Source organism: Schistocerca piceifrons, chromosome 5 (assembly GCF_021461385.2).
Source record: "Schistocerca piceifrons isolate TAMUIC-IGC-003096 chromosome 5, iqSchPice1.1, whole genome shotgun sequence".
Classification (NCBI taxonomy): Eukaryota; Metazoa; Arthropoda; class Insecta; order Orthoptera; family Acrididae; genus Schistocerca; species Schistocerca piceifrons.
Window position 1 is genome coordinate 326880986 of NC_060142.1, and position 15129 is coordinate 326896114.

The window sequence follows — 15129 nt, forward strand, 5'->3', positions numbered from 1 at the left end:
TTTGTATTACTTCCCTAAAGCCTGGCTTCGACACTCAGTTTACATACCTTTAAAAATATGGAGGAGTCTTGTGGAGATACACAACAACTTCCTTCTAACGCGACCATCGGCAAACAACTATTTCGGACACTGAGAAAACTGAGAGGTCTCAATCGATATAGGGAACGAAGAAATCTCATGTGAACATTGACATATGATCGTTATGGTGTAACTGAAGCCAGTTGACGCAGCTCTTCGCTAACTGGGACAATAGTGCTTTACAGTATCTACGTTCCATAAATATGCACATAAAAAACCCCAGAAAGACGCTTACGCTACATACCTGTATAACGTCCCTGGGCGTATAAAAACATGTTCTTAACTTTAATTCGGGTGAGAATTACTTACATTTATTTGAAACGGGCGAGATTTAGTCGTCGTGGAAACATCTTCAACGCTGCCACGTCATTCCCCGAACACTATCGACCTCACCAAAACAGTTTTTTCCCCCTTGACAACCACAATATCTCGCTCGGTAACAGATCTTTCAAAACTTCGATATCCAGTTGTATCTGCTGTAGTGTCCTGGACTGTGGGGTTTGGAATGAAGTCGATGTTGTAACTCATCCCACAAGTGTTCCACGAGGTTCAGCTTGGGACTCTGGGCAGGCCTGTCCATTTTAGGAAAGTAGTCGTCCACAAACCACTGCCACACACTTGCTTTTTTATGAGAGTGTGCGTCGTCATTCTGATACAGCCATCGTCTCCGAACTGTTCTTCTACCGTATTCAGTAGAAAACGCTACTAAATGTGATCATATCCTATCGCAGTTAGCGCAATAAGGTGACCATAACCTACCCTCGAAAAACACCACCATACAGTAACAACACCTTCCCCTATTTTACTGTTGGCTCCAGATATTATGACAGATGCGTTCTCCAGTCATTCGTGTAACCCAAAGCCATCAGTCGGATTGCTGCAGGGTTTAGCTTGACTCATCACTCCGAATTCCTCGTTTCCAGCCATGCAATGTCCAGTGATAATGCTCTCTCTGAGACGACATTCAGCATCAATTACAGAAACACGAGGGCTGTTCGGAGAATGAAAGACGATCGGTCGTGAAATGGAAACCACAGTGAAAATCCGATGAAACTATATGCAGATGTACTGGGCAGTGTCTTCAGTATTCCCTTAGACCGCGTCAAATCGCTATTCTTAGTTCTGATCGAACCGTGAGCGCATAAAGGTGCCTACAGACTGTCTTCCACCAATTATGGGTGCCTACCGAGAGATTTCGTCTGTTTTTATGCAACCCCACTCAAGGTAACTATCATGGATTTCCTTATTCGTAACAGTTCTCGGACACACACTGCAGGGCCAGTGAGAATTCTCCTTCATCGTTTTCCACGGGAAGTGTTTGATCACCCACCATACAGCCCGGACTTGGCTCCTTCTGATTTTCATCTCTGCTCACATGAACCGCTGGCTACGAAGACAACAATTTCGCTCAGACAGTGAGTTGCAGCCCCCCGTAGAAAATTGTGCACAGGAGGCTGCCTTCTACGACGAGGATATTGGAAAGTTCGTACAATGCTACGACAGATGTCTAAGTCGGACCGTCGACTATGTAGGCAAGTAGCTGAAAGGTGTAGCAAACTCTTACAAATAAATCATATTTGATTTTTTCAGTGGTTTCCATTTCGCGACCTATCGTTCCTAACTTCCTGAATAGTCCAAGAATATTTCTTATGAGGGGCTGTTCGATCATTGCACCACATTCTCTTTAACTCCCTAAGCACAGTTATGCTAGTTGAGCTGATAGTAACCCTTGGCAACTCACGAGTGATTCCTTCCCCTGATTTCATGAGCTCTTTTAGAACCAGCCTCCACAATGCATGACGGTCCCTGTCCGCCAACACATAAGGTTTCCTGGGTCTTCGTTTAGTTGTATTCCTTCCTTCGCGTTTCAACTCCGCAATCACATCGCCAGAAGCCGACGAGGACAGCTGTAGAACAGTTGAAATCTCCTTGCTGGATTTGTTACTCAGGTGATATCCAATGACTGGTCCCCATTAGTAGTCACTGAGCTCTTCTGATTGATCCATTCTGATGTTACTGCTCCACTCCCGATAAAATAATGCTCCCAACCTATTTCTATATGCTGAGGTGACAAAAGTCGTGGGAGACCTCCTAATTTCGTGCACAACGCAGTGCAGTAGCTCGACATGGTACGCGCTCGGCCAGTCTTTCGAAGTCCACTGCCTCTACTGCGGTCCATAAAAGCGATTATTTTGGGTATACGTCTACCTCTCGATATTAACAGAATCATCCGTCGGTTCTTGGTAGAACAACATTATAATAAATGAAAAGCACCATTTTGCTTTTGTTCAACAATATTACTTTTATTGTTAACTGGTTTTCGGCTTACTAGGCCATCTTCAGACATTTACTGAGTATTATCACCAAAGAAGTTAAATGTTAGCAAACAACATTGGAAGAGAAGTAACACATCTAGACTGAAGTAGAAACATACAGTAAGTAGCATCTTTACAATGAAAAAGTAAAAGCTGAACAGTACATAAATAACAATGGAGTAGACAGGAAAACCTTCAGCACAAAATACGAATAGCATGCCTACATGACAGTTTCTATTAATAAACAAAACTAATAAAATAAAATAAAATTAGTACTAGACACGGATGCATCAGGAGGTATGAAACATGGAGAGTGATACACAACCAATTAAAGAGACAGTAATCAATGTAACTACAGAATACATAAGGAACTTAAACAATAACATTTATTTATTTATATTTATCTTATTGATATTTCATACCTCCTGATGCAGCCTTGTCTAGTACTAATTTTATTTTATTTTATTAGTTCTGTTTATTAATAGAAACTGTCATGTAGGCATGCTATTCGTATTTTGTGCTGAAGGTTTTCCTGTCTACTCCATTGTTATTTATGTACTGTTCAGTTTTTACTTTTTCATTGTAAAGATGCTACTTACTGTATGTTTCTACTTCAGCCTAGATGTGTTACTTCTCTTCCAATGTTGTTTGCTTACATTTAACTTCTTTGGTGATAATACTCAGTAAATGTCTGAAGATGGCCTAGTAAGCCGAAAACCGGTTAACAATAAAAGTAATGTTGTAGAACAAAAGCAAACTGGTGCTTTTCATTTACTACCTCTCGATTATTTCTCATACATATTAGATGGGATTTACGTCTGGCTATTTGGGTGGCCAAAATCGTTCTGTCGTAATGACCAGAAACTTCTTCAAGCCAATCACGAACAACGGTAGCCCGGTGACATGAAGCATTATCATCCATAAAAATACCCATGCCTGGATACGATGTCCATGAATGAATGAAAACGGTCTCCAAGTAACTGAACGTAAGCATTTACTGTCAATGATAGGTTGAGTTAGATCAGAGGACTCCGCCCATTCCATGTAAATACAGCCCACGCAATTATGGAGCCCTACCAGCTTGCTCAGTGCCTTGTTGACAATTTGGGGCCATAGTTTCGTAGTGTCTGGGCCAACTTCGAACGCTGCCATCAGATCTTACCAACTGTAATTGGGATTCATCTAAACAGGCAATGGTTTTCCAATTGTCTAGGGTCCAACCGATTTGCTTATGAGGTCAGGAGAGGTGCTGCAAACGATATAGTACCCTTAGCAAAGACACTAGCGTTGTTCGTCTGCTGCCGTAGTCCATTAACGCCAAATTTCGCAGCACTCTCTTAATGGGTACATTTGTCGTACGTCCTGCATTGTTTTCTGAGGTTATTTCATGCAATATTGCTTGACTGTTAGCACTGAGAACTCTCTCATATCGGTCGTTAACTGAAGGTCGTCAGCCACTGATTTGTCCATGGTGAGAGGTAATGCCTGAATTTTGATATTCCCAGCACACTCTTTATATTTTGAATCTCGGAATATTTAATTCCCTAACCATTTTCGTAATCAAACCCCCATGCGTCGACGTGTAACTGTTATTCCGCGTTCAAAGTATGTTAGTTCCCGCCGTGCGACCGTACTGACGTCGGAAATCTTTTAGGATGAATCACCTGAGTACAAATGACCGGTGTGCCAATGCACTGCTCTTTTATGTGCTACCGCCGTCTGCATATGTGCGTATTCATATCGCTATCACATGGCTGTTGTCAACCCAGTGTACTGTTGCCTCCTCTACTTATGACGGTTGGTGCTCAAACTTCCGATCAGATACTGTATGATGCAATTAAAAGCAATTGTTTTTGTTTTACTCTGTGTCATATTTTATTATTTTTTAGCTGAACTAAAAGTACTCGCCACATTTTATTGTACTTTATTGTGCCCGTGTATCTTTGCAGCTGTGCAGACGCAGGCTGCGTGGGCGTATTCCCTTGACGTGAATCTTCTGGCTTCCGGCTACAACAGGCCAGAAGTAGGGAGTGCTGGCAGCGGCATCTTCCTAGGCCGCAACGGCGCCGTCCGGGCGATCATGCCCAACACCACGACCAGTCGCCTCCTCGTGGGAACTGTGCCGAAAATGCAGCGCTGCCAGGAGACCTTCGCATCGAGGGCTCGCAGCCGCCGTGCCGCTCTGGCTGGTGAAGGCGAAGACGACGATAACAGTGCTGTCGAGCGCACTCCTCTGTCCGCTTTCCACCACATTGTTCGGCAGAGGAAGTTCGGCCACTTGGACATGGACGTCGACGAATCTTTGGTGGACGAATCGGCACCAGCCTTCATTCACCATAAAATGTACGACCAAGCAGACGACGCAGCTGAGGCTGACGACAATTCCGGGCCTCCATCTGGAGAAATAGAGCCCAAAGTCCCTCCTCATTTTATGGGTCTGCATCAGACGGACCAAGTCGAAGATGATGAGGAAACTAAAGACATGTACGAAACGCATGGGATGGCAAGTGAAGACGCGGGAGACAGAGCTGCATTACAGGAAACTGAGGAGGGGGAGGATGCGGAGGAGACTCTGCACAGTAATTCACCATATGTAGATAAACAGAAAGTAGACATCCCGGAGAAGAAAATACCTGCCAGTACAAGGACTGATACACCCGAATTTAATGAACCATCCACGAACCCAGACCTCTTAAGGCTCTACCAGGATGAACCTGAGGAGCAGTTTCCAGAAGAATTTTTAGAAATAGAAGTCCCAGAAAGCTACGAACGTCCTTTTGAGCCAGAACGTGACCAAGAATACTTCAAGCTTCCAGATAAAGAAGAAATTCTACTCGCGGATGAAGGAAAGAAAGAAAGCCGGGAAGAGTCGGATGAAGAAAACCAGCAGTTGTTGACTGCTGATGACAGCGCTACAGCAGCTGCTGACAATGCTGACCTGACCGTTTCTGGCGGTGAACATAATGCCACTCAAGAGGAGATAGAAGCTACTGTAAAGAAATTCGAATGGCTGGTGGAAGACAAAGAAGAGCCGCTCCCACGTGAACCTCCCGAACGAAAGGCGGACATTCCGTCTGCACCAAGTGCTGGCAACGAAGGCGAAGAAGTGCCGAGAGAGGAGCATATCGACGATACTGATGATCTCCTCGCGGATGACCATGGTTTGCATTTGATAGATGATGGAGGGCAAGACGAAGCAGCGCCAAGAGAGGAACACGTCGACGATGCGGAGGATATCCTCACCGACGATCAAGGTTTGGCTGAATTACATGACGATGAAAAGGCAGCAGCTGAAACTAATACCAGTCCAAAACAGGACGTTGAGGGTGCTGGGGATCGGTCTGAAGCGAAAACACTGACAGACAGGGAACAGCCTGCAGAGTCAGAATGCGAATTTAAGAGACCCGACAAACGCGGAAAACTGAAGTGCCATCGCAGAGATCGTGTCAAGCGAAGTAAACGCCCACGGAAGTGCAGGCCGAGACCAGAAGGACAGAAACCGTCTAAAGAGCCCGACGGTGTCGTTACTGATGACAAGCCCGTGGTGGGGACTTCAGAGAATGTCCCCGAGGACGTCGTTGAAGACACCAAAGCGGAAGAGCAGCCAGTAAAATGTGAACCTGAGGTCACCACCAGCGAACCTAAACGTCCCTGTAAAAAAAGAGAGCGTCGTGAGAGTGGCTGTCCAGCATTCAGCGATGGAGTTCTGGACGACGGGAGAGTCAGCAAGAGTACGGCAGGGCTCTTCCTGAAACGGGACCATCTGGAGGTGTACAAAACCTTCACGCTGAGCACAGAATCGCTTATCGAGAATAGTACGGTAGTTCTGTGCGACGGTACCTTCTGCTGCAACTTCACCGTAGTTCTGGAGGTGAACGCTGAACTGAGTCAAGCAAGGTACGCCTACCGGCTTGCAGTCTTCGATGGTGTTCGCTCTTTCGATGGCGTCGCTACTGGTGGTCTACAGGTAAACCGCTTGTCACCTATCTCCGTCATAAGATAAATATCTAAATGTTAAAAAGTCACAATACACTGGGTAATTTCCTATAAAGCTATACGCATTCAGTAGACAGCATCCCATCCTTGCCCTGAGATGTAATAAAACACATGCTCACAATCATAGTTTCCAGTGTGATTGCAAGACACACCGTGAGATACAACTTGGTAAAGGCTCTCGAGTACAATCAAAGACTGTGTAACAACCTCTCTGGATTTCATCACCCACTACAGTCTCTCAGTATTGTACAACTGAGAGTACTCCATGTTTTGTAACCCTACGGCGGCTTGTGACACAATTCTGTGTATCAGGCTTTTAGGCTATCCACATACCGAAAAGATGGGACCTGTACATCCTTCCTATGTTCTTCTAAAAGTCTGTGAGTCTTATTTTTTCTGCGTTCACTGCATGAGGTTGAATTGCTTGGCTATCTTGTTGATTTTTTAAGTAAACTGTCCTCCGACCTGCTTTTCAGGTTCCTAATCATAAGTTATAGTGAGATCATATTTTCAAGCTGTCGAATGATATGAAATGTGTATGAAAATCTTTTCTTCTTCATAAGCATTTTTATGTAAGCTTCTTGGGGCGAGGAGAGCTTAAGTCTTGACAAGTGATTGAGCGTTAGTTGTTTTAAATCTCCACAGACACGAATTCTGCCAACAGGCTTCCAAAGAAACACTAACGGAAGACGTATTTTCCTTCTTTAATGAAATTTACACGTTTTGACTCTTAACTAATAATTTTACATAAGCATCATTTCAGGTGTATAGCCTTTTCCAAGTGCAAGTTGACTGGCCACAAATTATCCGGCATGTGTAAATGATAGGTTAGCGTCGTAATAACATGTATTTCTTCTTATAAACCCGATTGACACTGCGTACTGTGTATATTTGATATGCACTCGTATTTTGTATAACGACGACTGGCTTATGAGACAAGACATATATTATCCCCTCACTTTGATATTTCAGCTTTCTGTTGAGAATGGCTGTAAAGCCGAAATCATGATTATGTGAAATAAACGAGTAGCAATTTATAGTCAAATGGCGGGGATTTCTGTTCAGAAAGCTGCACGTGAGTGTCCCCCAGGAAAGAATAGTAATTAATCAACGGATAAGCCCGTAGACTTGTACCACGGCCGCCACTATTCCTAACGCACTGAGACTATCTATTTCAGCTGCGAATGAATGGCGGAGACGTGAATTGGGTGGGAGCTAAGGAAAGATAAAGTGGCGGTTGGTTTCAGTTGAATTCGTGCTACGTAACTGGTGGCTCACCCGAGCCCGGATTCGAAGCGAGATCAGAATTATTCATATAGGAGAGCAATATCGTCGAAAGGGACGACAGGAAATATTTTTTCACTTATCAGTCTCTTAGCTAATTTAATGTGATCCGCCAGGAATCGAGTTCCTCTCCTGCTCCATCCTCATCATCTCAGAGTAGCACCTGCGCCCTACGTCCTCATTTAATTGGCGGATTTATTCCTATCTCTGTCTTCCCCTACACTTTTTTCCGTCTACAGTTCCCTCGAGTACTGTGGAGGTTACCCCTTGATGCCTTAACTCTCGTTCTGTCATCCTGTCCCTTTTTATTCTCAGTGTTTTTCAAATGTTCCCTTCTTCGCCGTTTCTGCGAAGAACCTCCTCTTCCCTTACCTTATCAAACGGTTCAAATGGCTCTGAGCACTATGGGACTTAACTTCTGAGGTCATCAGTCCCCTAGAACTTAGAACTACTTAAACCTAACTAACCAAAGGACATCACACACACTCATGCCCGAGGCAGGATTTGAACCTGAGACCGTAGCGGTGGAGCGGTTCCAGACTCTAGTGCCTAGAACCGCTCGGTCACCCCGGCCGGCTTACCTTATCAGTCTACCTGATTTTCAACATTCTTCTGTAGCACCACACCACAAACCCTTCTATTCCCTTTTGTTCCGGTTTTCCCATTGTCTGTCGTTCACTACCGTAAAATGCTGTGCTCCAAACGTACATTCTCAGAAATTTGTTCCTCATATTAAGGCTTACGTTTGATGCCACTAAACTTCTCTGGCTCACGAATGCTTCCCTTGCCTGTGTTAGTCTGCGTCTTATTCCCTCCTCTCTCCATCCACTATGCGTTATTTTGCTTCTAAGACAGATCCTTAATTTCGTGTTCCTTACGTCCACCGTTCTGACATTAAGATACGCGGTGTTCTCACGTGTTCTACTTCTCTTTAGTCTTGTCTGTCTCCAGTATACTCTCCATCCATAATCTGTACTAATTGCGCTGTCCATTTCATTCAGTAGATGCTGTAACTCTTCTTAACTTTCAATAATGATAGCAATGTCATCACTGAATCCTCTTATTGACATTCCTCAACCCTAAATTTTAGACCCACTATTGAATATCTCTTTTATTTCTCTCATTGATTTTCGATGCATACATTGATCAGTAGGGGCGAAAGACTGCATCCTTATCTTACACATTTTTTAATCCGAGCACTTCGTTCTTGGACCAAAACCTTATGGTCCACTGGTCCACTCTCGGCTCTTGTACATTTCAGATTTTCCCGTCTTTCCTCGTAGCTTACTACTATTTTTCTCAGAATTTTGTAAACCTTGTGCCACTATACAGTGTTGTACTCTTGTTCTGATTTTCCCTCAGTCTTGTCCTCATTATGAAGTGCTGTTTCAGAATTGACTCTCTTGTACCTTTATCTTTCCTAAAGCAAAATCTTCATCTAACAAACCCTCAATTCTCTTTTCCATTCTTCTGTATATTATTGTTGCCAGCAGCGTGGATGCATGAGATGTTAAGCTGATTGTGCATTAGAATTTATACTTATTTATGATTTTAGAAATTCCATTGTACTGTTATCTGTCCATTCTGCTTTATTTGATCATATTTTATGTCTATGTAGGAAACTAAGGGAATGGAACTTGGAGAAGTTGGAAGAACCAGGGGCAACTGAAAGTTTCAGAGAGAGCATTAAGCAACGATTGACTAGAGCACTGCGAAGGTTCAAATGGTTCAAATGGCTCTGAGCACTATTGGACTTGATATCTATGGTCATCAGTGCCCTAGAACTTAGAAGTACGTAAACCTAAGGACAGCACACAACACCCAGTCATCACGAGGCAGGGAAAATCCCTGAACCCCACTGCGAAGGAATATAGTAGATAGCGACTGGGAAACTTTAAGAGATTCAATAGTGATGGCAGGAGAGGATCAAATAGGTAAAAAGACATGGCCTACAAGAAATCATTAGAAAAAACAGGAGGTATTGAATTTAATTATTGAAAGGAGAAAATATAAAAATGCAACAAAGGAAATATAGACGTCTAAAAAGTGAGTTTTCACGGAGTGCAAAATGTCTATGTAGGAATAGCTAGAGGAAAATTTAAGGATTTAGAAGCATATTTCACTAGGTAGTTGATAGATACCACCTACAGGAAAGTTAAAGAAGCCTTGGAGAATAGAGAAGCAGCAGTATGAACAGCAAGACCTCAGATGGAAATCAAGTCCTAAGCAAAGGAGAGAAACCTGAAAGGTGGAAGGAATATGTAGCGGTTGTCTACAAGGGAGATGAACTTGAAGGCAACATTAAAGAAATAGAGAAGGGCAAAGAGGAAGATGACGTGGAAGATATGGTACTACGAGAAATCGAAACAAGGTTCTGGAGTAGAAGACTTTCCGTCAGAACTACTGATAGCCTTGCAGGGCCAGGCATGACAGAACTCCTCCATCTGGGGTGCAACATATATGAGACAGTCGAAACAAATCCATTTCCAAAGAAAGCAATTGTTGTCAGGTGTGAAAGCTACCGATACAAGAATGAAAAAAACGGTAGAAGACGATCTAGGTGTAATGTAGGAATACTCGAGGCATTACTGACCTACGACTTCTCTTGTAAAACCAATGGCAATTGTGAGAATCAAGGGGCATGAAAAGGAAGCAGTGGTTGAGAAGAGAGTGTCACAGGATTGTAGACTGTTCTCGATATTATTCAGTCTGTACATTGAGCAAACAGTAATCGAAACCAAAGAAAAATCTGGAGTTGGAATTAAAGTTCAGAGAGAAGAAATAACAACCTTGAGGTTCGTCGATGACATTATAATTTTCTCAGAGACAGAAAGGACTCGGAAGAGTAGATGAAGGGAATGCACAGTGTCTTGAAAGGAGCATATAAGACGAACATCGACCAAAGCAAGCCAACAATAAAGGAATGAGGTCGAATTAAATCAGGTGATACTGAGCGAATTAGACTAGAAAATGAGACACTTAAAGCAGTAGATGAGTTTTACTATTCGGGCAGCAAAAACCTAATGATGGCCGAAGTGGAGAGGATATAAAATGTAGACTGGCAATGGAAAGAAAAGAGTTTCTGTAGAATAGAAATCTTTTAATACGGAATATAGCACGGATTTAAGTGTCGGGAAGACTTTTATGAGGGTATTTACCAGGAATGTAGCCATGTGTGGAGGTGAAACATGAATGATAAATAGTTTAAACAGAAAGAGAATAGAAGCTTTTGAAATACGGTGTTAGATTGGTAGATCACATAACTGTTGAGGACGTACTGAATAGAAATGGGGAGACAAGGAACTTGAGTTAAAGAAGGGATCGGTTGATAACACATTCTGAGATATCAGGGGATCACCAGTTTAATACCGGACAGAAGTGTGTGGGGTAAAAATTGTGGAGGAAGGCCAACAGATGAATACAGTAAGTGGATTCAGAAGGATGTAAGTTGCAGAATTTATTCGCAGACGAAGAGGCTTGCAAGAGACAGAGTGCTGCATCAGAAAAGCTCTTTGGACTTAAGTCCACAACAACAACAGCTTCAACATGTGCTGCTTACCGACTTCATTTTCTCCTCCTATTAGTTCACCACACTAGTCTTCCTCCTCATGACTGGCTCGTATGGGCTCTTTCCGCCTCTCCGCTTTTTGTTCCGTATTTGGCAGTGGAATTCCCATTGCACTATTAATGTTATAACCCTTGCTTTTAATTTACCGAAGGTAGTTTTAATTTTTCTATACGCTGAGTCAGTCCTTCAGACGATAATTTCTTTCCCGATTTATTCAATTTTTTCCTGCAACCATTTCGCCTTGGCTTCATATTTATTTCATTCCTAAGTGGTTCCGATGGCTGTATTCCTGTGTCTGTCTCAACTAATTTGTGGTTCTTCCTTCCGTCGATTGATCGAAGAATTTCTTATGTTACTCAAGGTATCTTCGGAATAAGTTTCCTTCTACCTGTTATGACACATCGTGTTATGAACATCCACTAAGAACGCTACATGTGGTGACATGCATATAGGCGGCCGCGCAAGGCCCGGAACAAAGAATGAGTCTAAATGTCATTAATGAAAATGAATCAGGTGACTGACTCGAACCTTTCAATGAGGATCAAGTGACTGATTCGAACCTTTCAATGAGGATCAAACATATCACGTCGATAAATGTGTGCCCGACCGAGACTCGAACTGGGGACCTTTGCCTTTCGCGGGCAAGTGCTCTACCATCTGAGCTACCGAAGTACGGCTCACGCCCGGTACTCACAGCTTTATTTCTGCAAGTATCGGTCGGGCACACAGTTTTAATCTGCCAGAAAGTTTCATATCAGCGCATACTCCGCTGCAGAGTGAAAATCTCATTCTGGAAACATTCCCCAGGCTGTAGCTAAGCCATGTCTCCGCTATATCTTTTCTTCCAGGAGTGCTAGTTCTGCAAGGTTCGCAGGAGAGCGTCTGTAAAGTTGTAGGAGACGAGATACTGGCAGAAGTAAAGCTGTGAGTACCGGGCGTGAGTCGTGCTTCGGTAGCTCAGATGGTAGAGCACTTGCCCGCGAAAGGCAAAGGTCCCGAGTTCGAGTCTCGGTCGGGCACACGGTTTTAATCTGCCAGGAAGTTTCATATCAGCGCACACTCCGCTGCAGAGTGAAAATCTCATTCTGGAAACATTCCCCAGGCTGTAGCTAAGCCATGTCTCCGCTATATCCTTTCTTCCAGGAGTGCTAGTTCTGCAAGGTTCGCAGGAGAGCGTCTGTAAAGTTTGGAAGGTAGGAGACGAGATACTGGCAGAAGTAAGGCTGTGAGGACCCGGCGTGAGTCGTGCTTCGGTAGCTCAGATGGTAGAGCACTTGCACGCGAAAGGCAAAGGTCCCGAGTTCGAGTCTCGGTCGGGTACACAGTTTTAATCTGCCAGGAAGTTTCACATCAGCGCACACTCCGCTGCAGAGTGAAAATCTCATTCTGGATATCACTTTTACTTCGAGGTATCCAAAGATTCAACCTCGGATTAAAGTGCCAAAATAATTACAGAAACGATGTAAGCCCTGTAATAATAATTTCCTACATACAGAGGAACTGAAATCTGTAAGCAGATTTCGGCTGCCGTCATTTTGTGAGGAATTAGAAAATTGTTCATTATGGCGGCGATCATTAAAAGGATTCTGTTCTAAAAGGAGCATCTTCCTTGTCTTGAAGCCCGCAAAAACACATAGAAGCCCGCCGACCCAACGCCCGAGGCTACGTCATGTTCGGAAACTTGTGGTGCGAAAAGGAAGCGGCCAGTTCTATGACCCAGCTGCCGACAACTTTCCGCTTGACCAACTAGCAAGTTGGCTCCAGAATACGTTTTTTAGCCGTGGGCACACTAGTGTGAGCTGCCGGCCATCCAAAAAAAAAAAAAAAAAAAATCCCAGAATTTCATCGCTCCAGCCCATTCTACAACGTCTTCTTGGGAAGTCCACCAGCTGCCGTCTCGGCAACTGCGTCGTATCCGTAGGTACGCTCCGCCACGCTGCGGTTAAGTGTAATGGTTTGCCATACCACGAGAGAGCAGCAACGCGTTAAGGTTCACTAAACCTACCAACCATTTTTCGTTCCTGAAACCTAGTTTTCGTTGTTCAGTATTCTCTCTCTGAATTGTTCTGGAGTTAAACTAGTGTAGTTATAGTTCCATACTCTCTCTCTATACGTCGTTCAGTGAATCTGTGTGTGTCAGTGGAGTCTGCTCTCGGTTAAAGTATGTTGTTCTGTGGTACTTTCAGAAGGTATCTTTTGGTGTGTTTCTAAATCTCTTATTTTTGTTGCGATTTCTACCACCTTTCTCCCAGTATCCATTCAAATCAGTGGCTCCTTGCAAGTACGGTCGTAATCCGTGCCTCCTCACGCTCTGTTGCTAGATAGAATAATAACATGACATATAATAACACTAGATCCCCATAGCCAATCAATACTTGTTTCGCCCGCTATCTGGGTCAAGCTATTTCCATTCGGGCATCCTGCTACACGAAAACTGTGGCAACCAGTTTAGGTGAGGTAGCCCACAATACCTGATTGTCAAATATCAGTGATTGCCCTTTTTAGAGCGTTCATTCCTCTTCAACTGAACTGCCTACTGTGATATTCCTAATCGCAATAACCACATCCGTAGCGAATTGGAAACGTGTCTCAACACTTCACGTTAATTCAATACCCCACATCCTTCCACATTATTTATTCTCTCTAACTCATTAGTCTACTCTTCATCATTACTAAATTGTGATTTGAATGTATCTGCTCCTGAGTACATCTTACAATCTGATATCTGTTTTCGGAATCTCTGTCTAGCCGCAATGTAACCCTGCTGATATGTTCTCGCGTCTGTGAGCCTTTTAGAAGTTTATATCCTCTTGCTGTGATTCTTGAACAGTGTAATCTCAATTATGCTCTAAAATGTACTGCAGAACTCAATTAGTCTTTCTCGCTCTCATTCCTACGGGCAACGGGCGACGATGACAGGCGCCTCGCCCAATGAATCACCGTGTTTTTGTTCACGGCCAGGTGAATATAGGAGTAACAGGCACGAGACATACATGTTGCAGCTCCGTATCAGAAATGTTACGTTCTTGGAAGTTGACGGCGGGAGGGGATGGGTTGGCAGCAGGTTATAGTTGTCCCGTATCTCAGCGCCTGGCTGGAAAGATAGAAATGAAGTACGAGCTCCGCTTGTCGCAGCACCATTTGCTGCTTTAGCTTGGCTTGTGACTCCTGTCTTTCAAGCTGGCTGTAGCTGTTGTTTTGCATATTGTTTCTGTTGCTGTTGATGTTTTTGCTATTGCTGCCTTAGTTGCTGCTTCCAAACTTGAAGAAACTCGGGATCCATGTATGCATTCACTGAACATGCGTGGCGCTCAAATTACCTGTCGTTGAAATATGGCTGCAGTCTTCGTCACAGCTTTTGTAGACATTGTATACTTTCCGTGTACCAGCGTTCACAGTTTTTATTAACACACAGTTTAACAACCACGAAACGAGCTGCAGTTCATAACAGCCTGACCGAGCTGGGTCAGCGTGAGGGGACAAACTTCACTGTAGAAGAATGATAAAAGATAGTCCATAAAGCCTCGCAATAGTTTTCATTTGTTTAGTTGTTATTTTAACGTGGAAATATTAGGGCATATCGCCATCTCTTATATTCTCTGGCGCGTGGTGACAGTATTCTCTGCCCAGCTGAGATGCTATCTGATGATACCCTCAAATCTGACTCCGTTTTCAGAAGTGGTGTTGGGATACCGTCGAGCAGAACAGAATGCTCCTGTTCGCGGAATTCTGAACGTTTTGATTTTCGATTGGATACCAGTGAAGACAAACATAATTCCTCTGGACGATCAGACTATTTATGTCTTTCGGTCTTTCACTTAATTAATGCTGGAGGTCTTCGGCATATTTACAGAAGGACAAAATCGACGAAATATCATCGACATACAA

The 15129-nt window shown here is 43.6% G+C and overlaps 1 protein-coding gene across 1 annotated transcript in view; it reads left to right on the forward strand.

The window, feature by feature from the left end:
- LOC124797920 overlaps positions 1-15129 on the forward strand; it is a 175934-nt gene that overhangs the window by 146487 nt on the left and 14318 nt on the right. The window contains exon 7 of the mRNA XM_047261053.1: positions 4343-6360. Within this exon, the coding sequence (XP_047117009.1) occupies positions 4343-6360 (2018 nt within the window). The remainder of the gene's footprint in view (positions 1-4342; positions 6361-15129) is intronic.